Genomic DNA, 22490 nt, shown 5'->3' on the forward strand with positions numbered 1-22490 from the left:
TCCCAAATCCAGGGGTGAGATGAGGATGATCCAAGACACAAAGCCGGAGCAAAAGAAGAGCGAATCTTAGATTCGTAGGTATACCCTCAGGGAAGCTAAGGGTGGTGATTTGAATTATACCCTCCAGCAAGGCAGGACTCAAGATACATTCCACCTGTGTTGCCCCAACAGAACGAACCTAAATCCCATCACAGAGTCGATTGCCAGTCATTATAGGGAATGACTACTACCAGCTGCCCAGCCAAGTTGATACCTGACCTTAACTACCACAGCACCCCAAACAGGCATGGATAATGGAATTTACAAAACATCACAGAATGAAGGACAATAGCTAGAAGGGCCACATCAAGCAATTCACTGCACTACCTATACCACTTTCAGCTTTGACTAGAGAAAGGGGTAGAAGAGGCTTGTTTTTATTAGAAGATGTCTTCATCTTTAAGGAAGATGTTGATGTTCCTGGATACAATAAGGAAGATGGATTTGTGTACATAACTGTCTGTTCATAAGGATATATGAGAGTTGATGCTGGTTTTTATAAATATTTTCAGAAAATTATTTTAAATTAATTTAGAAAGTGTGACCATTAAAATGGAACTGAAATATCCTTTTTGGCATTTAGTAGCATCCATTTATACACATTAAAAAAAAAAAAAAGACAGCTAAGGACATCCACCACTCGTCTGTCAGTTTGTTGTACTGTGGTAGCTTGCATGTTGCTGTGAGGCTGGAGGCTATGTCACTGGTATTTTAATTACCAGAAGGGTCACCCATGGTGGACAGGTTTCAGCAGAGCTTCCATACTAAGATAGAGTAGGAAGAAGGAAGAAGCCATCTACTTCTCAAAGACTTGGCCAATGAAAACCTTATCAATAGTGGTGAAACACTGTCTGATAGATTACTAGAAAACTTTATGAATGGCCCTGAAGCATTGCCTGATACAGTGATGGAAGATGAGCCTCTCAGGTCAGAAGGCACTCAAAATACAACTGGGGAAGAGCTGCCTCCTCAAGATAGAGATGACCTTAATGACATGGATGAAGTAAAGCTTTTGAGACCCCATTCACTGATGTGGCAGGACTTAAAATGAGAAGAAACATCTGTAAACATTGTTAATAATCAGAACATAGAATGTATGAAGTGTGAATCTAGGAAAATTGGAAGTTGTGAAAAATGAAATGGAACACAAAGGTAGATATCTTAGACATTAGTTAGCTGAAATGGATTGTTTTTGGCCATTTTCAATCAGATATGATTACAAATATGATCTACTATGCCGGGAATGACAGATAGAAGAGGAATGGTGTGGCACTCATTATCACAAAAAATGTTGCAAGATCTATCCTGAAGTACAATGTGGTCAGTGATAGGATAATATCGATACACCTACAAGGAAGAGCAGTTAATACTACTATTACTCAAATTTATGCACCAACCAGAAATTGAAGATTTTTACCAACTTATGCAGACTGAAATTGACTGAACATGCAATCAAGGTATGTTAATTATCACTGGTGATTAGAATGCAAAAGTTGGAAACGAAGAATCACCAAAAGTTGGAAAATATGGCCTTGGTGATAGAAATGAAGCTGAAGATAGCATGATAGAATTTTGCAAGACCAATGACTTATTCATTGAAAATACCTTCTTTCAACAACATAAATGACAGCTATACACATGGACTGCTACAGATGGAACACACAAGAATCCAATTGACTACATCTTTGGAATGAGGTGATGGAGAAGCTCAATATCTTCAGCCAAAACAAGGCCAGGAGCTGACTGTGGAACAGACCATCAGTTGCTCATATACCAGTTCAGGTTAAAGCTGATGACAATTATAACAAGTCCACAAGAGCCAAAATATGACCTTAATTATATCCCACCTGAATGTAGAGACCATCTAAAGGATAGATTTTACATATTGAATGACAATGACTGAGAACCAGAAGAATTGTGGGATGACATCAAGAACATAATACATGGAGAAAGCAAAAGGTCATTAAAAAGACAGGAAAAGAAGACCAAAATGAATGTCACAAGAGACTCTGAAACTTGCCCTTGAATGGAGAGTAGCTAAAGCAAATGGAAGAAATGACAAGATAAAAGAGCTGAACAAGATTTCAAAGAGCAGCTGGAGAAGACAAATCAGTTATTATAATGATGAAATGTGCACAGAACTGGAGTTAGAAAACTAAAAGGGAAGCACATGCTTGGCATTCCTCAAGCTGAAAGAACTGAAGAAAAAAAATCAAGCTTTGAGGTGCAGTATTGAAAAATGGGCAAACTATTGACTGATGCAGGAAACATGAAAAGAAGATGGAAGGCGTTTTGGCTACCTAGGCCTGCTCTGACAGGAGTATACCACAAATGGGATGGCTTTCACAAACAGGAATCTTACAACTTTGGAGATTAAAAGTACGAGTTCCAGGTGCCAGGCTCTAGGGGCTGGGTGAAATCCTCTCAACCTTGAGCTTCTGCCTCTTGCTTCTGGCCCACTGAAGCTAGAGGCATCTCTTCACTAGGGCAGCTGCTAGCTGCTGAGGCTGACAAACCCAAGGTCAACAAGTGAAATGGCACAGTACTGATATTACCAAACCACACAATAGGCCATTAATTCAAGTCCATTAAAAGTCTCAAGATTGGCAGGACAACATGGCAGGTTGCTGAATGACAACTCGGCTACATGCAGGGTTCAAGTGTGCCATCAGCTGGATACCTTCCTCAAAGTTGCTGCTTATATGCTGGAAGCAGCTCACATCCCTAAAGCAGCTATTCAGCTGCTCTAGTAGATTCCACCATGGAGTTAATTACCGATCTCACTATGGGGAATGACTACATCCAGCTTCCCAGCCACTCAGCCAGGCCCAGCTAAGTTGACATACAACCTTAACTACCACAGAAGGAATGTATGGAGTTACTGGACCAAAAAGAATTAATCAGTTTTCATTTATTTTAGAAAGTTACGAATGATCAAGAACCAATGGTATTGAAGGAAGAAGTCGAAGCTGCATTGACGGAATGGGAAAAAACAAGGCTACAGGAGTTGATGGAATTCCCACTGAGATGTTTCAAGAAATGGTTGCTGTGCTAGAGGCACTTAGTCTTCTCTGCCAAGAAATTTGGAAAACAGCAACCTGGCCAACTGACTGAAAGAGATCCATATTTGTCCCCATTACAAAGAAAGAGGTGATCACACAGAATGTGGAAATTGTCAAACAATATCATTAATATCACACACAAGTAAAATTTTACTGAAGATAATTTAAAACATGTTTGCAGAAGTATATGGACAGGGAACTTCCAGAAATGAAAGGTGAATTCAGAAAGGGACATGGAACGAGGAGGGTATCATTGGTGATGTGAGATGGATCTTGGCTGAAAGCAAAGAATACCAGAAAGATGTTTACTTGGTGTTTTATTGGCTATGCAAAAGCATTTGACAGTGTGGATCATAACAAATTATGGATAACATTGAGAAGAATGGGAATTCTAGAACACTTAATTGTGTTCCTGAGGAACCTGTCCATAGACCAGGAGGCTGTCATTCAAACAGAACAAGGGGATACTGCATGGTTTAAAATCAGGAAGGAAGTGTGTCAGAGCTGTATACTTTCACCATACTTATTCAATCTGTATGCTGAGCAAGTAATCCCAGAAGCTGGAGTAGATGAAGAATGTGACATCAGGATTAGAGGAAGACTCATTAACAACCTACTATATGCAGATAACAGCTTTGATTACTGAAAGTGAAGATGACTCAAAGCACTTACTGTTGAGGATTAAAGACTACAGTGTACAGTATGGATTACACTTTCACATAAAGAATGTGAAAATCCTCACAACTGGACCAATAAGCAGCATCATGATAAATGAAGAAAAGATTGAAGCTGTCAAAGATTTCATATTACTTGGTTCCACAGTCAACACCCATGGAAGCAGTAGTCAAGAAATCAGATGTTGTATTGCGCTGGTCAAATCTGCTACCAAAGACCTCTTTAAAGTACTGAAGAGCAAAGATGTCTATTTGAAGACTAAGATGGGCCTAACCAGGCCATACTATTTTCAATAGCCTCCCATTCATGTGAAAGGTAGATAATGAATAAGAAAGACCGAAGAAGAGTTAATGCTTTTGAGTTGTGGGGTTGGTGAAGAATATGGAAAGTACCATGGACTGCCAGCAGAACTAACAAATCTGTCCTGGAAGAAGTGCAGTGGGAATGCTCCCTGGAAGGGAGAATGGCCAGACTTCGTCTGACCTAGTTTGGTCATGCTGTCAGAAGGAACCATTCCCTGGAGAAAGGATATCATGGTTGGTAAAGTGGAGGGTCAATGAAAAAGAGGAAGGCCCTTAACAAGATGGATTGACACAGTGGCTGCAACGATGGGCTTAGGTGTAGGAAAGATTGTGAAGCTGGCACAGGACTGGGCAGTGTTTTGTTCTGTTGTATGGCACCTAACTATAACAACATTTTTAGACATTGATTTAAAAAAACCCTACTATACTGAAACTGTAACATAATCGTAGTCTTTTTATACTTGAAGAAATAAACCATGTGTAATTTATGAACTGAATAATTGAGACAGGCCTTTCTATCCATTTAGCATAAGTTAATAAGATTTTTTCTGCATCTGGAACTGATAATGTCAATTATACATGACTTGATAATTGACAAGAGAGTAAGGAGAACCACCATTTCTTAGTTGGAAACAACAAACTTAACTCTTCCTACTTTTTCATATCTTTATAATGAAGAGTTATGTTTCCATGTAAGTGTGAGACAGCCCTTCTGGTTCTGGCAACTTTTATTTCCCTGAATATTTAATTTTTAATCTTCATAGAATATTGCAGTATTTTATTTTTGTCTGATTCATGATATCATACATAAAACTATCCAACTTTAATGTTCCCTTTTAAGAATGATGTGAAAGAAGAGAACTATTTCCATGTGTATATTTTTAGTCAGGAATAATGCCTATAATATAAACAATAAGCTTCTAATTTTTTTTAACTTCTTTCCCCATTTATTTGTTTTCCCAAAAAATTATATAAAAAAGTTATAGTATTAAATAATCCATATTCTTTCCATAGCCTGTTATAGGAAATTCAGAAAATATAAACACAGTATCACTACCCAAAGATGATCTCTTTTGATATTTTGGTGTATACTGTTCTAGTGCGTACAGTATTTAAATGGAATCATATTGTACATAATGTGTTTTTTATATAATAATTTTCTTTGAAATATCTTTTCATGTCAACATGTATACATGGACAAAATTTTTAATGACTTCACATAATGAAATTACGTTTTGGGAAGGTCATTTATTTGTTCCCCCATTTGTATATGTGTGTCTCTGGTTTGCTTTGTCCTTTGTGTGAATCTATAATTGTTTTCTCAGTGTAAAGCCCTAGAGGTGGATTTGCTGTGTCAAAGAATGCTATTTCAAGATGTTTGATAAATACTGTCAAATTATCCTCAAGAGAGGCTTTGCCACCAGTAGGATTCAATTTTGTGTATTAAAGTCCTCTTAATTTGCTGTTTACCTATTTTCTTTCCCCTAAAATGGACATGATTGTGTTTACTAACCCAGTATTTTGTTTCCGTTTTTTTTTTTTTTTTAATTCTTTCATTGGTTCTTTAATTTTTAATAATAAGGGGAGTATATCTATTAGTCCAATAGAAAATAGTGAATTAAAGCTTTCTGTCCCTTTCTCTTTTTTTAGATGGAGTCCACTGTCTTACCTGTGCAATGATGCTGCTTAACACTGATCTACATGGCCATGTAAGTGTGGGTTTTGTGAAGCTGTCTTACAGAAATCCAAAAATGTCTTGAACTTATCTTTGCTTTTGTGCCTGTACATGTTTATTCTCTGCCTTTCTCCCTCTTGTTCCTGCATGAGTCCCCTGGTAGATATATCATCATAAATATTTTGGAAAAAGCAATCATGTTTTATCTTATAGGCTAGCATAAAACATAATTTTAAGTTGACACCATACTGTTTAGATGACTAGAATAGTTTTGTAACTTGTATTCTGTATCCTCTTTCTCCACTAGATGGCAAAGACAAAACTTTTTTTTTGTTTTGTTGTGTGTGTTGTTTATGCATTAAGACTGATATCCAGTGATGAAAAAAGAATAAAAGTTAGATCTGAGAATGTCAACCGTATTTTCACTAAATACAGTAATAAGTCCAAGAACTTAACCTTTCTATACTGTTCAGCTCACGTGGTCTTTTATTAGTTGAAATAGTGAACTAATCTAATAGATTTTTCTATTTAAAACAGATGATGAACTGCTTAAATTTATAATTGTGTGTAAACTTTCACCTTAGGATTTATTAAACTATTGATAGTAGAGAAAGAGAATCTTTTAGTTAACTGTAGGTACTCACTTAGACCAAAAATGATTTCATAGAGCCAAGTCCATTTATTTTGGACAGCTCTGGTGGCATAGTGCCTAAGGCATTTTTGACTGCTAACCAGAAGGCTGGCAGTTCAAACCCACCAGCCACACCTTGGAAGGAAGACTAGGCAATCTCCTTCTGTAGAGACCACCTCAGAAACCCAAGGAGAGGTTGCTATCAGTCAGAAATGACTTGATGGTAGTGAGCTTTTTCTTTTTTTTTTTTTTTACTTTTTTATATACTTGAGAAACTTAGATCATCCCTAGATTTGCTGATATAATTTCTTAAAATTAAAAAAAAAATCAGTTAAAAGAATTCATTAAATATTGATCCACATTTGTTCTGAAATTCCAAAACCATCTCAAAAAAGAAAAAAAAAAAAACAAAAAAAAAACAGTGCTGTCAAGTTGATTCTTATAGAAACCCTATAGGACAGAGTAGAACTGCCCCTAGAGTCTCCAAGGCTGTAAATTTTTATGGAAGCCGACTGCTGCATCTTTCCACCATTGAGCAGCTGTGGGTTCAAATTGCAAACCTTTCACTTAGCAGCTGAGTGCTTCTGCCACTGTACGAAGTCCACATAATTTGCTTATTTGAAACTGTTTCTCTTTAAGAAAGGCAAAATGCCACTTTTTCAGACCTTGAAAATAAGAGTGCCTATTATAAGAGTATTGGAGAAGAAAAGGATTATACCATCAGAATGATGAAAAGGAGGTATATTGAGAGAAGCAACACCCTCTTTACTTATTCCACCAGGAGCTTCCTTTGTGTAATTAGCAACAGATGAATTTAGACTAACTTAATGACTTGTAGACATATGTAGCATGTGTACAGAGATGATACAGACTAAAAATCTAGATACTTTCAGGGAACATTCTTAGATAATAGGGTAGTAATATGGCTTGTGGAAATGAGGGTGTTGGAATTCCCACAGTGTGGCCTGTGAATACCAGAATCTTATATTCACTCAACTTCCAAGTCTATTGTGCTGGCCTGTGCGCGTCTGTCACCAGTGAGGCAAGTTTTCACCATTTTTGTCTTTGTCATCTTGTGATAACAATTATAACTCTGCCCTTTCCTTTTTCTCACCTATTCCCACTCCCTGATTTCTTAACTTTTTGGCTGAAAGTGAGAATTCTAAGCATGTTTGTCTACAAGTAACAGTGACCCAAGTTAGAGATTATTAGTGCTTTTTAGTATGAAGAAACTCTTTATATCAGATATTTTGAGAGTACCTCCATCAACATACATATGATGTGCATTTAGTACTTGTTAACTGAGAAAATGCGTCATGACAGTGGTAGGAGGGTTTGGGGATGGGGAGAGCTCAGAGGCCTTAAGTAAACCAAACGAAACCCACTGCCATTCATTCGGATCTGACTCATAGTGACCTGTCTTTGGATTTCTGAGGTGGTGTCTCTATGGAAGTAGATTGCCCAACCTTCCTTCTGTAGAGGTTAGAATTTTGGTGTTTCTGTAACTCATGAATTGTTTTTTAAAAAAGCTATACTTGTTTTAAAAAAATGCTTTCAAATAAACATATTTTAGTAATCACAATAATTTGGAACATAGTAGTAAACAGAAGTGTGAGGTATTTTATTTAGTGGATAACTCAGTGTGCTAGATGCACATGGAAGGTGTGGCACTGCTAGTCTGTTGCCCACAGGTGTAGAACCACAGATCTTAGCCACTTGCTCTTGCTCCTTCTTCAGAGGCTTTTGAGGAATTGTAAGATTAGATGAAGCATCACACCTCTTTTAGGTAACTGGGATGGAAGAGACTAAATGAACATTTAAATATTACCCTGAGTTATGCTGATTATAGATAATTAACAATTGGGTACAGCAGCAAAATCACTGATGTAAGAGGTAAATAACGCTAAATCTCCACATCATGTTGCAGATCATGATTTTGGCTTTGTTTTTTAAAATGTGTGCTTTATACTCAGAAGTGGCTATGTTCAGGTTTACAATGTTAGAGTTTTATTTATCCTTATAATGCATGCAGTTAAAAGTATGTTGACTGTATAATAGCTATGATACAAACTAACCATATGAAAATGTGTTTCTCTCATTTTCCTCCTCTGGATTCATTTTTAAAATAAATTTTCCTTCTAGGTGGTAAGTATTTATCCATAATTCTGGATGTAGCTTCTCTTGCATCATGATTGCCTGATTTATTGTTATAGTGTCTGCTTTGATAGCATGGCCCTTTTGAAGTTGAATCACTTGAAAGATAAATTACTTCTAATTACCGGCTCCTTTTCACCTTCTCCTTATGCTGTACTGCATAGTCCCTCACCACCCATTACTTGGTCCCATGCCAGAAAAATCCTCTTGGGGAGTGAACTAATAAACTATTTTCCTTTCCTTCCTAACCATTGTGGGATAATAGCAATACAACAGCATGACCTTTCTAAGAAGTGCTGATACCAGCTTTTCCTCATATTTTTATTGGAGATAGCTAACTTGGGAGAAGTAACTTCTTTGGCTGTTCTTTGTGACTCTTTGTGGGTTGCCACCACCCCCCCCCCCGCCCCCCGTGGAATGATGTATTGAAAGTGCATTGGTATGGGCCTCTGGCCTGCTAACTTTCTAATAAAATGATGGAATGTGTACTAATACAATAAGCATTGCTAATTTATAATAAACAGCTCACTGTTACATGTTGGAGTACTTTCTGTATTTCTTTTTCTAATTTATTCTCTCATGCAGTAAATTTTGTGTCCCTACCATTCCAAGTTCTGTGCCATTTTGTAAATATCAGAAATGAGACATGTTCATTGAAATCATATCTCATCTTAGGTAGTGTTGACTAGGCTGACCTCCTTTAGTCAGGCTTAGCTCAAGAAATGGTAGCAGGTAAATGAAGTGCTGATGTGGAAAAGCACTGGGAAAGTGTTTTATATACACTTTGGAGTATAGTTGGGAGCTCTGGTAGTATAGTGCCTAAGGCACTTTACTGCTAACCAGAAGGATGGTGGTTCAAACCCACTGACCACTCCCTTAGAAGGAAGGTTGGGCAATCTACTTCCGTAGTGATACCGCCTTGGAAACCCAAGTGGGGGTTGCTATGAGTCGGATCTGACTCCATGGCAGTGAGTTTGGTTTTGGTTTGGTTGGAGTATAGATAAGTCTCACAAATTAGATGAGGAAAAGACAAGTCTGAATTATACACAGTATTTTTGGGAGAAATTAATTCTGACATTATAGTATTTGAGTAAATGGTGATATCCTTTAGTACCTGCTTAAAAAAATACATGTATGAATGATTTATTACTTGTTAATTGCATGGGTTTTATTTTACTTGTTTGCAAGTGGTTTATTCTGTTCGATTAAATTCAATTGTGATCATATGGCTATTTGCTAAGTAAACCCATTTTTAAAATATCTCTTGTCTATGAAATACATATACAAATTAAACATCTGCGCATACAGATAAATACCCATTAAAACAAATTCTAGAGTTAATCTAAATCCCTTTGCTATATTGTAACTAAGTTGTATTAACAAGGTGTTAAAAAAGTCTTTTTTCAAACTCTTTATTTTATTGGAAAATATATGAATAAAAGAATTTGGCATGTTAGAATAAGAGCCCATTTCTATTCTGGACTATTGTTCAGATATGCCCTGTTGACCATATCCCTCTCTCTTGTACTTTGATCATTGTTAGGATTCTTCCATCCTAGTAGGTTTGCTGCTGCAGCCTGAGGACAGGCTATTCTGTACTATTTCTGTCTTAGAGCAGGCATGTATGGGATAACCTGGGAACCTCACCATCAGCTGTGGAAATGTTTTTATAGAAAAAGCTCACACTTTCAGATTTTTCAGTTTCAAAATGACCTTAACATAATAATTCATTATCAAATTGGCTGTGGTCTAGATTTTTAGTAGGCTTCTTCTTATGTACAATGGATGAGTTTTATTTAAGTATGTCAAAACTTTAATCATACACTGGTGGATTTTGTTACCTAACAGGATTCAGTAACTCCTCACAAAGAAAGCCTCCTTTCATCCTTCCCTTTCCCCCTTCCTTTCTTCCATGCTTTCTTTTTCTAGTTCTGGTTTCCTTAGATTAGGGCTCATATGTGGAAGGCATGTCACAGGTAGCTTTTATTAGGTGAGTTATTGGGGCTTATTTGGGGACCTCAGATTCCCTAATTTATAAATTATTCATTTACTGTGCCCATTCTCCTCCTGCCACTATGAGCCTTTTATATTTGCACGGTTCATTAGTAGAAGGTGATGAAGGAACAGTGGGTAAAACTGTTAAAACAGTTTTGCTGTTAGTTGCTGTAAACAATTGGTGAGGGGGAAAAAGTCAAGAGGAAGAAGAAAGTGTTAAAACTAGTACTTTTACCTCTAATCTAATTACCTATTTGCCCCTCCTTCTATAACAATTATTTTCTCAGTGTAATGGTCACTCTTTATAATTTTATAATGAGGGCTGTGTTTTATCTCTTCTCAAATTTTAGAAGAAATACTTTCTATGAAATGCTGATGCAATGCTGTTAAGAGAGTTCTCAAACTTATAAGTCTCAGGACCCATTTATATTCTTAAAAAAAGTTTTGAGAGCTCTGAAGAGCTTTTATTTATACGGAGTATATCTACAGTTATTACATTACAACTTAAAATTGAGAAAATGTTACAATATTTGTTAAAATGTTTAAAAATATCATTAATGAACATAATACACAAATAATACACTTCAAAATTTTTTTCTTATTGTGATTTGGGTGAAAGTTTATAGAGCAAATTCATTTTCCATGCAGCAGTTTTTACACATTGTGCTTCATGACACTGATCGCAGTCCCCACAATGTAACAGCTCTCTTCCTATTTCCTCCTTGAAATTACCTCTTTTCTGTGTCCTTTTTTCCTGTGCATTCCTGCCCCCTGAGCTATCTCTCTGCAAAGTCTGCCCTTCTGGTCTCCCATGATAGATTGTTCCCAGGAGTGTATTTACCTGGTATAAATGTTACCTTATATTCCTGTCTATTGTTTGGCTGGAAGACACAGGAGTGAGTTCATTTCCAGGCCTGAAGGGTGACTAAGGGCTATAGTCTTGGGGGTTTCACTACTCTCTATCAGACCAGTAAACCTGGTCTTTTATTTATTTATTTATTTATTTATTTATTTATTCATTCATTCATTCATTCATTTATTATTATTATTATTTTTTTAATTGTGTTTTGGGTGAAAGTTCACATAGCAAGTTCACTTTTCATATACCAGTTCACATACACTTTGTCTCATGACGTTGACTACGATTTACCCCAATATAGCAGCTCCCCTCCCACTTCCTCTAGATAGTTACCTCTTCCCTGTGTTCATCCCTTCATTTATTCCTGCCCCCTGAGCTGTCTCCCTGTGCATGAACAACCCTTTTTTCTCCCATGATTGTTCTCTCCAAGGAGTGTGTCTATCTCAGGTAAATGTTCAACTTTTGTTTGGCTGGAAGCCACAGGTGTGGATTCAATTCCAGACCTGAAGGGCATCTAGGGGCCTTTAGTTTCAGGAGTTCCATCAGGCTCTATCAGACCAGCAAATCTGGTCCCCCTTTTTTTTATTTTTATTTTTTCCCAAATGATTTTGAGTTTTGTTCCACATTGTTCTCCTTCTCTATCCAGGATCTCCTACATAGATCCCCCTCCAAGTGGTTGACAGTGGTAGCTGGGCATCCTCTAGTTCTTCTGGTCTCATAGTCATATAGGTTGCAGATTGCATGGTGTACCAGTTGCTAGGACTAATTGTTTCCATGAATCTTTGGGTTTCTTCATTCTTCTTTGCTCTGGACGAGGAGAGACCCATTGTTGCATCTAGATGGCTGATTGCAAGCTTTTAAGATCCCAGTCGCTACTCGCCAAAGTAGGAGGTGGAACAATGTTTTGTATAATATGTTATGCCAATTGAGCTTGATGTCCCCTGTGACTATGGTCCCAAGGTCACAGGTTCAACTACTCGGTCTCTCTGGGTAGCAGCTGGCTGTGACCAAGAAGTGACTACACTATTTCCCCTTGTCAGCTCTACTATCCACCTGGGAATTCTTGCAGAACATACAAATACACTTGTAGAACCATTGTCTGCCAACCCTATACATGGTCTTGGGTACACTCCCCGCTGCGTAGACATACCTACTAGGAAGGTTGGGCAATCCTACTTCCATAGTGATACTGCCTTGGAAACCCAAGGAGGGGTCGCTATGAGTCGGGTTTGACTCGACGGCAAAACAACAACAACAACAACAACAACTAGTTCAGCCTGTCCACCCATCTATCCACCCATATACCCATGTTTGCCTTCACTGACAATGCAGTACTATATGTGCAAAAGGGTTTATATTTGTTGTCTATACCTCCCATGTACCTCTCTTTGTCTTCCTCTTCCTCAGTGCCACCATGTTGATCCTCACATTTGGTACATTGCCCTTCTCTTCACTCACATCAATACTTATCTCTACCTATCTAATGGTGTTCCCTCTCCTCCCCTCCCACCCCTGATAACCAACAAAGAAAATTTCCTTCCATATATAAACCTCTCCTTGACTTTTACAATAATGGACTAATACAATATGTCCTTCTGTGATTGACTTATTTCACTCAGCGTAATGTCCTCCAAGTTTATCCATGTTATACGGTGTTTTGCAGATTCTACATTATTCTGTAGCATTGCATAGTATTCCATTATGTGTATGTACCATAGTTGGTTATCCATTCCTCAGTTGATGGACACCTAGGTTGTTTCCATCTTTTGGCTATTGTAAATAGTGCTACGATGAACATGGGTGTGCATATGTCTGGTTTTTTCATGGTTCTTACTTCTTTAGGGTATATACCTAGCAATGGAATGGCTGGGTCAAATGGTATTTCTAATTCCAACTTTTGAAGAAATCACCATACTGCTTTCCACAATGGTTGTACCATTTTACAGTCCCACCAGCAGTGTATGAGAGTCTCAGTATCTCCACATCCTCGCCAGCATTTGTTATTTTCTGTCTTGTTTAACTTTGCTACTAGTGCTGGGGCAAGATGGTATCTCATTGTTGTTTTGATTTGCATCTCTCTAATGGCTAATAATTGTGAGCATTTATTCATATGTTTGTTGGCCGCCTGAGTATCCTCCTTGGTGAAGTGTCTATTCATGTCTTCTGCCCATTTATTAACTGGATTATTTGTCTTTTTGTTATCGAGATGTTGGAGTTTTCTATAAATTCTAGAGGTAAAGTCCTTTGTCAGATATGTCATTGCCAAATATCGTTTCCCAATCTGTAGGTTCTCTTTTGACTCTTTTGGAGAAGTCCTTGGAAGCACATAAAAATTTAATTTTGAGAAGGTCTCATTCATCTAGTTTCTCTTCTGCTGTTTGTGCATTTTGGGTTATGCTTGATAGTCTATTTATGCCGTATATTAGGGCCCCTAAATTTGCCCCTAGTTTTTCCTTGAGGAACTCTATAGTTTTAGGTTTCACTTTTTTTTTTTTTAAGGATTTTGAGTTTTGTTTCATGTTGTTTTCCCACTCTATCCAGCATCTCCAGCACTGATCCCTTCCCGAGTGCTTGACAGTGGTAGCCAGGCACCATCTAGTTTTCCTGTTCTTATGGCCTTGTAGGCTGAGGGTCGCATGGTTCACTAGTCCCTTGGATTAATTGTTTCCATGCATCTTTGGTTTTCTTCATTTTTCTTTGCTCTGGACAGGGAGAGACCAATTGTGGTCACTTGCTAGATTTTAAGACCCCAGTCACTACTCATCAAAGTAGGATGTAGAACAATGTTTTTGTGTGGTATATCATGCCAGTTGAGGTTGATGTCCCCTGTGGCCATTGTCCCCAGCCCACAGGTCCAACAAATCACTGCATCAGGGTGGCTGACTGTGCCTAAGAAGTTATCATGACTTTGCCCCTGTTAGCTCTATTTATATGGACATTCTTATAGCACATACAAATACATATGTAGAAATATCATCTGCCGTGGTCATGAGTATATTTTCTTTTGCCTAGACATACCTGATGCTTTTTATAAACAATAATTATACTTTTTGAAACTAGTGGAAAGTATAACATTTAAAAGTTTTGTAAATTTCTGATACCTGGCTTAACAGGAAACCACTAGATTCTCTTATCTGCTTTTGCATTTGTCTGTTACCATTTATCATGTTATGTACGAACCTTCTCAAAACTTCCACTTGCATACTTGTAAGAAAAAGAAAATGGAAAAAAGTGAGTAATACTGTCGAATTTTGGTAAATGTAGGATTTACTCATGGGAACCCTTGACGGGATCCCTGGACCAACTCTGAGAATAGCTGTATTACAACATTATTTTCAGCTCCCATATGTGGTTTTATTCTTTATATCACTTCCTGTTCCTTTTTCTTTGGCAATGTATTAGATTAGAGGTGTTGTTATGTGCTGTTGAGTTGAGAACTAGTTCCAGACCCGACTCATAGCGACCCTTCCTTGGGTTGCCAAGGCAGTATCACTACGGAAGTATATTGCCCCAACCTTCCTTCCAAGGAGTGGCTGGTGGATTTGAACCGCCAGCCTTCTAGTTAGCAGTCAAGTGCCTTAGGCACTTGCTAGGAAAAAAAATTCCATTAGTAGTTCACATATTTCCAAAGGCTTAACTTTTAACAGTTCAATTCTTTTGTTGGCATTTATGAAAGAATCTTCTCATTATTATAGCTGTGTTTTCCTAATTTGATCTTAATTTTGATCATTTTTGGAATTTACAAAGGATCCTGTTTTGCCCACTAATTATGCATCTACAAAAATCAACACCTGAGGGCAGTATAACACAGTCAAACTTATTTGATAGTGCTGCATACAAAACAAAAACAAAATAGGATCTTTTAGCAGAGCTGTAGAAATGAAGTAAAAACCAAATCAGTAGTATGCTTTTTCACCGTTTAGTGTAACATGTTGGAGGAGGTGGAATTGTCATGTGGGAGGGTATGCCTGCTGTGTTTCTAATATCTCATGATTTGTTAAGCCAGATTTTACCAAAGGCTGATGAGAGCTTTTAGTTTCTCTGAAAGCATGTTTTCCACAAAGTTTCCAGACCATACACTATTAAAAATGAAAAAATGTAGGGTTATTTTGCCAAAATTAACCTCTACATCAGAATTTATGCGTTAGTCTGCTTTCCTAGTGAACGTTTAAGTCACCTGGTCCTGAGTTTTGATTAAACCTTGGTTGGACCTTGTAGAAGATTCCATTCCCCCAATTGTCAGGGAAGGCATGCTCAGAGCAGAGTTGCTTACCTCATGTTTACCAAGCTTTAGAGTGTAGCTTGCATGCTTTAGGTGCCCCGCTAAGAATGTAGACTCTCCATTTTAATTTTCTCTGCTTACGGTCATTATTGGGAGCTCTGGTAGCATAGTGGCTAAGACACTTGACTGCTAACCAGACAGCTGGCAGTTCAAACCCACCAGCCACTCCTCGGAAGGAAGGTTGGGCAATCCTACTTCCGTAGTGATACTGCCTCGGAAACCCAAGGAGGGGTCGCTATGAGTCAGGGCCGACTCGACGGCACATAACAACAACAACAACAACACAGTCATTATTACTGTTAAAGTTGAAAACTAGTTCTGTCCTAGAATGTGAAAAATGCATAACTTTAACAAAGGCAGCCTGACATTAAAGGACAGAATACACGAAGATGCTTAATTTTGTTGACATGCCACCTTGTTGAAGAAATTGTCCTCAATCTCAATGCCAATTCCTTCTGCTTTTCTTTTATACCAGGGATCGACAAAGTATGATGCATTAGCAAAATTCAGTTTACCATTTGTTTTTGTGAATAGAATTTTATTGGACCATAGCCACACCTGTTTGTTTACATCTTCATGCTACAATGGCAATATTGAGTAGTTGCAGCAGAGACCATATATATCCTGCAAAGCCTAAAATATTTAGTGTCTGGTAATTTATTGAAATTTATAGAATTTGTCTTCTTTATACTTTTAACCTTAGTCCATGAAACCTGCGGCATTTCGGACAGCCCTTCTCCCGAACATAAGAATATCTATAGCACAGTGCCTAAGGCATCAGAGTGTTAACCAGAAAGTTGGTGGTTTAAACCCACCAGCCACTCTGTTGAAGGAAGACTGGGTAATCTATTTCTTTAAAGAATTACCGCCTCGGAAACCTAACGGGGGTCACTGTGAGTCGAAATTGACTTGGTAGCAGTTTGTTTTTCTTTTTTTGGGTATTGCCTTTTTAGGTTTGATTTTAAACTCCCTCCTGATTTAAAGATAATAATCTAGAGATTCATGCTTATTAGCATCTCACATTTGATTGAGAATACTGCATTGACTTCAAGGGACATTTCAGTGCCTCCTGAGCTCTGGTGGCATAGTGCCTAAGGCATTTGACCCTTAACCAGAAGGCCAGAGGTTCAAACCCACCAGCCACTCCTCGGAAGGAAGATTAGGCAATCTACTTCCGTAGAGATACTGCCTTGGAAACCCAAGGGGAGGGGTCGCTATGAGTCAAATCTACTTGACAGCAGTGAGTTTTAAGTTGATGTTTCAGGAGGCCTTTTCAAATAATCATGCTGTATTGATTTAATTGTAAGGAATTCAGAATAAGGGAAAGTACTATGAAAGTACTTCCTTGGCATGAAATTACCTAACATTTGTTTCAGAGTGGGCCTACTTTTCTTTCTAAAGTTACCAGTGAATTTGAGAAGAAATGAGTAGAACCATGGCAACTTGTGAGCTTCACTGTAATGCCTATGAATTTTTGAAACACACAGTTTTAATGATTGGCGTTAGCTATGTTCAGTGTACAGGATGTCCTTGAATACCAGTATTTCAAATTAATTCATACAACTTAATATAATGAGGGAAAAAATCCAGGTATCATCAGGGTCTTTTCTGGATGACAGGGACTTCATTTTATCTTTATTGCTTGATAAAATGCTTAAAATAGTATGGGGGTGTTTATATATGTGCCAGTAAGAAGCAACATGTTCTTTTCCCTTATTTAATGTGATAAGTATATGTATATAATAAAACATTTGCCATTTAAGCATTTTTTATGTGTATAGTTCAATGACATTAATTATATTTATCACATTATTCAACCATCACTATTTGTTAATTGATTTTTCCATCACCCTTAACAGAAGCTCAGTGTCCCCTAAGTAATGATTCCCCCTTTGCCCTTGGCTCCTGGCTATCCCTGGTTACCACTGATAAACTCGGGCCTCCGGACACTGCTTAACTGTTCTACATATTTCATGTAAGTGGCATCATACAATATTTGTCTTTTTGTGAATGATTTATTTCATTCAACCTCATGTTTTATTTGGCCACTTTTATTTCTTCCTTGATGAAATGTCTGTTTAAGTACTTTGCTCATTTTTGAGTGGGTGGTTTGCCTTTTTAACCCTTCTCTTTTTACTCCTTTATCTTACCTAGAGGAATTACCAGTGAAGCAAGAAACTGGTCCAAACCAAAACCAAACTCACTGCCATTGAGTCGATTCTGACTTATAGAGACCCCCCATTGGGTATCTGAGGCTGTAAATCTTGATGGAAATAGATTTTCCAGTCTTCCTTCTATAGAGTGGCTGGTGGGTTTGAACTGTTGACCTTCTGGTTAGCAACCAAATGCCTTATCACCTACATGACGAGGGCAGATAGAAATAACCTCAACTACTCAAGTAATCAAGAAGTTGTTGAATACCTTTGAGCCATAGAAAATCAGGTACCTTGGTTATCTTTATATCCCACACTTGGGCAGATAATAGATTAGGGCATGATATATTATGCTTCCTTATGGTATAGGATCAGGAGCTCTGGTAGCATAGTGCCTAAGGCACTTGACTGCTAACCAGAAGGCTGGCGGTTCAAACCCACCAGCCACTCCTTGGAAGGAAGGTTGGGCAATCCTACTTCCGTAACGATACTGCCTCGGAAACCCAAGGAGGGGTTGCTATGAGGCGGGGCCAACTCGATGGCAAATAACAACAACAACAATGGTATAGGATCAAAGCAATTGCATTGACTTTTATTGGTTGGTAGCTTTTTCCCTCCCACAGTGGTTCAGTCGTTAAAGTATTTGGCGTCTATCCAAAAGGTTGGTGGTTTGAACCTACCAGTCTCTCCAAGGGAGAAAGATGAAGCATCCTGTTTCCATAAAGATTTACAGCCTTGGAAACCCTATGGGGCAGTTCTACTGTGTCATACAGAGTAGCTATGAATCAGAATCGACTCAGTGGCAGTGGCTTTGGTTTTTGGTAATTGCTATTTCAAAGTCCATGTGAGTTAAGTTGTTACCTTTATACCAATATGAGTAATGGTATTGTTACTATGAAAGTATACAAAGGGGAATGCTAAATAAGCAATTAAATGTGAATTTAGAATGAAATGTAATTTTATAAACCAAAATAACTCTAGGGATCTTAGCATTGATTTAAAAAGCTGTAAAACATGGTTGTTGTTGTTACTGAAATGAGGGAAGTTTGAATTACTCCTTAAATTTTAAATTCATGGTGTCTTGAAAAAGTATTTTTGACTCACTGGTCTGTAAACATAATGTTAATGAGTCTCTGAAAAGAATTTTGAAAAAAAATTATTTCTTTTTCCATTTTAGAGTTGTAATCTAATTGTTTTATTGTAAGTTTAATAATTTTAAAAAGTCATTTGATGGTGGACATTAACTAGTGACATTTTTTAAAAAAAGTTTTACATTGGGCTCTAAATATCATTGTAAGGAAGAATGGCAGAGTATAAGCACCTCTGAAAATGCACTCCTAAAAAAAAAAAACTTTTAAAGAAATTTGAAAATTAATCCAAGGCTCATACTATCTGAAGAGTGGTTATTTAAGAAAAATGATTGTGTCTTGTTAAGAACAAGATTTTAATTTGCTCTGTTACCATTCCCCTCTCTACCCAGTTCTGCAGGAACCTAAAAACCAACAGCTCAAAACCACATACCTGTGAAAACCTTTAAATAACAGTCTCCAAGGAAGCAGTTTGAAGCTCTTAAAAAGCCCCATTCCCAGAGATTATCATTATTTGTCTTTCTGGCAGCTCGCTTAAATCTCTCAGGTCTTATCTTTATTTTATGTGACTCAGATTTGGTGGGAATAACTTTTTTTTCAGGATGTTTGTCTAAATCAGCAGCAATAATGGCAGAGCTTACTAAGGCAGCAATACCAGTTGGGTACAGATGAGAGGCTGACTAAAAATCATAAAAGGAGAAGTGGGGAATTGAGACATTCATAGGAGCCTTTGGGTAAAGTTTGACCTATTCCTGGGACTCTGCAAGGTACATGTGCAGGGCTATGCACATGCCCAGGAAAGATCTAAAAACTCTCCTAGCTTTCCCCTATGGCTGACATTGAGGCTTTGTATGAGTAGTAAGATATACAGTAAAGACAAAGACATATGCTAAAGGGGCAAGAAGGCAGCACCTTCTTACCTCCTCTAACTACACAAGAGGAGGACAGAATCACCATCAGCAGCCCAAGGCCTGTTCTTAAGAGGCCAGACATGCCACCACCCTCTAGCCCTCCTACTAACCTTGACACCAACTGTTCATCCCACGGCACCCACCACCTCTCTGCTGGGTTTGATAATTCACTCCAGTGGCCACACACAACTCACAGATTACAGGGTTTATTAGGGAAGCAACAGGCTATAATTCAAGCTCAAAAATGGGCTCAGTCTCTCTTAGCTGGCCATCTCTCAGTAGCACATCTCTCTCTCAGCAGTGTGTCTCTCACATCTCTTAACAGTTCACTTCCCTCAGCAGCACGTCTTTCTCAGCTGGCAGTCAGAGAGACACTCTCGCCTCCTGCTTCTGGAAGGGCTCATTTTTGAGCCTGGCAGAGTGGCCAAAACCAACCCATCCCAATATCAGAATCCTGAACACCTGAAAGAGAGCAAACTTCACAGAAGATTGCTTCCTGGTGCTCCAACAGAAATATACCAGGTGGATACCTTCAACAATCAGCTACTCACTACAAAGGGGGAGTTAAAAAGACTATGGCTAGAAAAGCCATACCATGTAATTTACTACCAGGAAACTTAGTTTAAAATGCCTGCTGGATTCTTTATTTTCTTTAAATTTATTTATTTATTTATTTTTATTTGGGTGAAGATTTCCAGAGCAAATTCACTTTCCATACAGCAGTTCACATATACTTTGTCTCATGTCATTGACCACAGTTTACCACAATGCAACAGCTCCCCTCCCCCTTCCTCCCCATAGTTACCTCTTCCCAGTGACCATCCCTCCATACTCTCCTGCCCCCTGAGCTGTCTCCCTGTGCATAAGCAGCCCTTCCTTCTCCCATGATTGTTCTCTCTAGGGCGTGTGTCTACTTGAGGTAAATGTTTAACTCACATGCCTGTACATTGTTTGGCTGGCAACCACAGGTGTGGGTTCAATTCCAGACCTGAAGGGCAGCTAGGGGCCATAGTCTCAGTGGTTCCACCAGGCTCTATTGGACCAGCTCCTGTTGGATTCTTGGAAGCATACTTCAACACGCACATGGAAGCCCTCGGCAAAGGCTGGGTCAAGGCATGTAAAGAAATCTTTGTCCAGTCATTAGCTGGATATCAAGTTAATCAAGCAGAGGGTGATGTGGCCACACTTAACAAAAATAAAACTTTACCAAACTTAGTTCAGGAAACGTTACTAAAAGATGAAAATAATTGTAATAATTGCCAACAAACAGCTTGGGGGTCGGGAATGTGAGGAATCTGATTCCCGGAGTTGCCACATTATGTTATTTAAAATGTTCAGTTTTCAACAACAACAAAAAGTAATGCAAAAAAACAGGAAAGTATATCCCATGCACAGGAAATAAAGGCAGTCAATAGAAACCGTTCCTGAAAGACCAGACTTGGAACTTAGTAGGTAAAGACTTTGTTGTTGTCGTTAAGTGTCGTCGAGTCATTTCCGACTCATAGTGACCCCATGCACAGCAGAACGAAACACCGCCCGATCCCGCGCCAGCTCCATAATCCTTGCTATACTTGAGCCCATTGTTGCGGCCACCGTGTCAATCCACCTCGTCGAAGGTCTTCCCCTCCGTCGACCCTCCACCTTACCAAGCATGATATCCTTCTCCAGGGAATGGTCCATTCTGACAACATAACCAAAGTAGGTGAGACGCGCAGTTATTCTATGTATGTTCAAAGAACAACAGGAAGCCATGTCTGAAGAAACTACTGGAAACAGGAGGTACATCTCACCAAATAGAGAATATCAGTAAGATAGATATTAATAAAAATAACCAAATAGAAATTCTGTAGTTGAGAAGTACAATAACTAAAATTAAAACTTCTGGAACTCAGCAGCAGAAGGAAATAAAAACCAGTGAGCTTGAAGATAGGTCAGTTGCAATTATCCATTCCAAAGAACAAAAAGAGAAAATGAATAGATCCTAAGAGACCTGTGGGAAACCATCAAGCTTACCTACATGTACATAATGAGAATCTCAGAGAGAGGAGAAAAAGGAGCTGAACTAACATTTGAAGAAACAGTAGCTGTAAACTTCTCAAATTTGATGTGAAACATTATTAATGAACTTCAAGTAGGATAAACTGAGATCAGTACCTAAGCATGTCATAGTCAACTGTCAGAAGACACAGACATAAAGAGAATCTTGGAAGCAGCCAGAGAGATAGATGTATCTCATACAAATAAGATTAGTAGCTTGTAACCAGAAACCATAGGCCAGAAGACAGTGGGATGACATATTCAAAGTACTGAAATAAAAACCTGTAAACCAAGAATTCTATAAGTAGCAAGATTTCCCTTCAGAAACGAGGGAGAAATTAAGACAACAGAATGAAACACTACCCAGTCCTGTGCCATCCTCCTGATCCTTGCTATACCTGAAGCCATCTTTGCATCCACTGTGTCAATCCATCTCATTGAGGGCCTTCCCCTTTTTCATTGACCCTCCACTTTACCAAGCATGGTATCCTTCTCCAGGGAATGATTCTATCTGACAAAATGACCAAAGTAGGCGAGACAAAGTTTGGCCATCCCCGCTTCCAAGGAGCATTCCACCTGCACTTCATCCATGATAGATTTATTAGTTCTTTTAACAGTTATGGTACT

At 38.3% G+C, this 22490-nt stretch overlaps 1 protein-coding gene across 1 annotated transcript in view; it reads left to right on the forward strand.

Annotated features, from left to right (window-relative positions):
• Positions 1-22490, forward strand: part of PSD3 (pleckstrin and Sec7 domain containing 3) — a 576478-nt gene that overhangs the window by 187161 nt on the left and 366827 nt on the right. The window contains exon 8 of the mRNA XM_007935046.2: positions 5729-5787. Coding sequence (XP_007933237.2) covers positions 5729-5787 — 59 coding nt within the window. The remainder of the gene's footprint in view (positions 1-5728; positions 5788-22490) is intronic.

This window comes from Orycteropus afer, unplaced genomic scaffold (genome assembly GCF_000298275.1).
Source record: "Orycteropus afer afer isolate SDZICR_OR568_19922 unplaced genomic scaffold, OryAfe1.0 scaffold00024, whole genome shotgun sequence".
NCBI lineage: Eukaryota > Metazoa > Chordata > Mammalia > Tubulidentata > Orycteropodidae > Orycteropus > Orycteropus afer.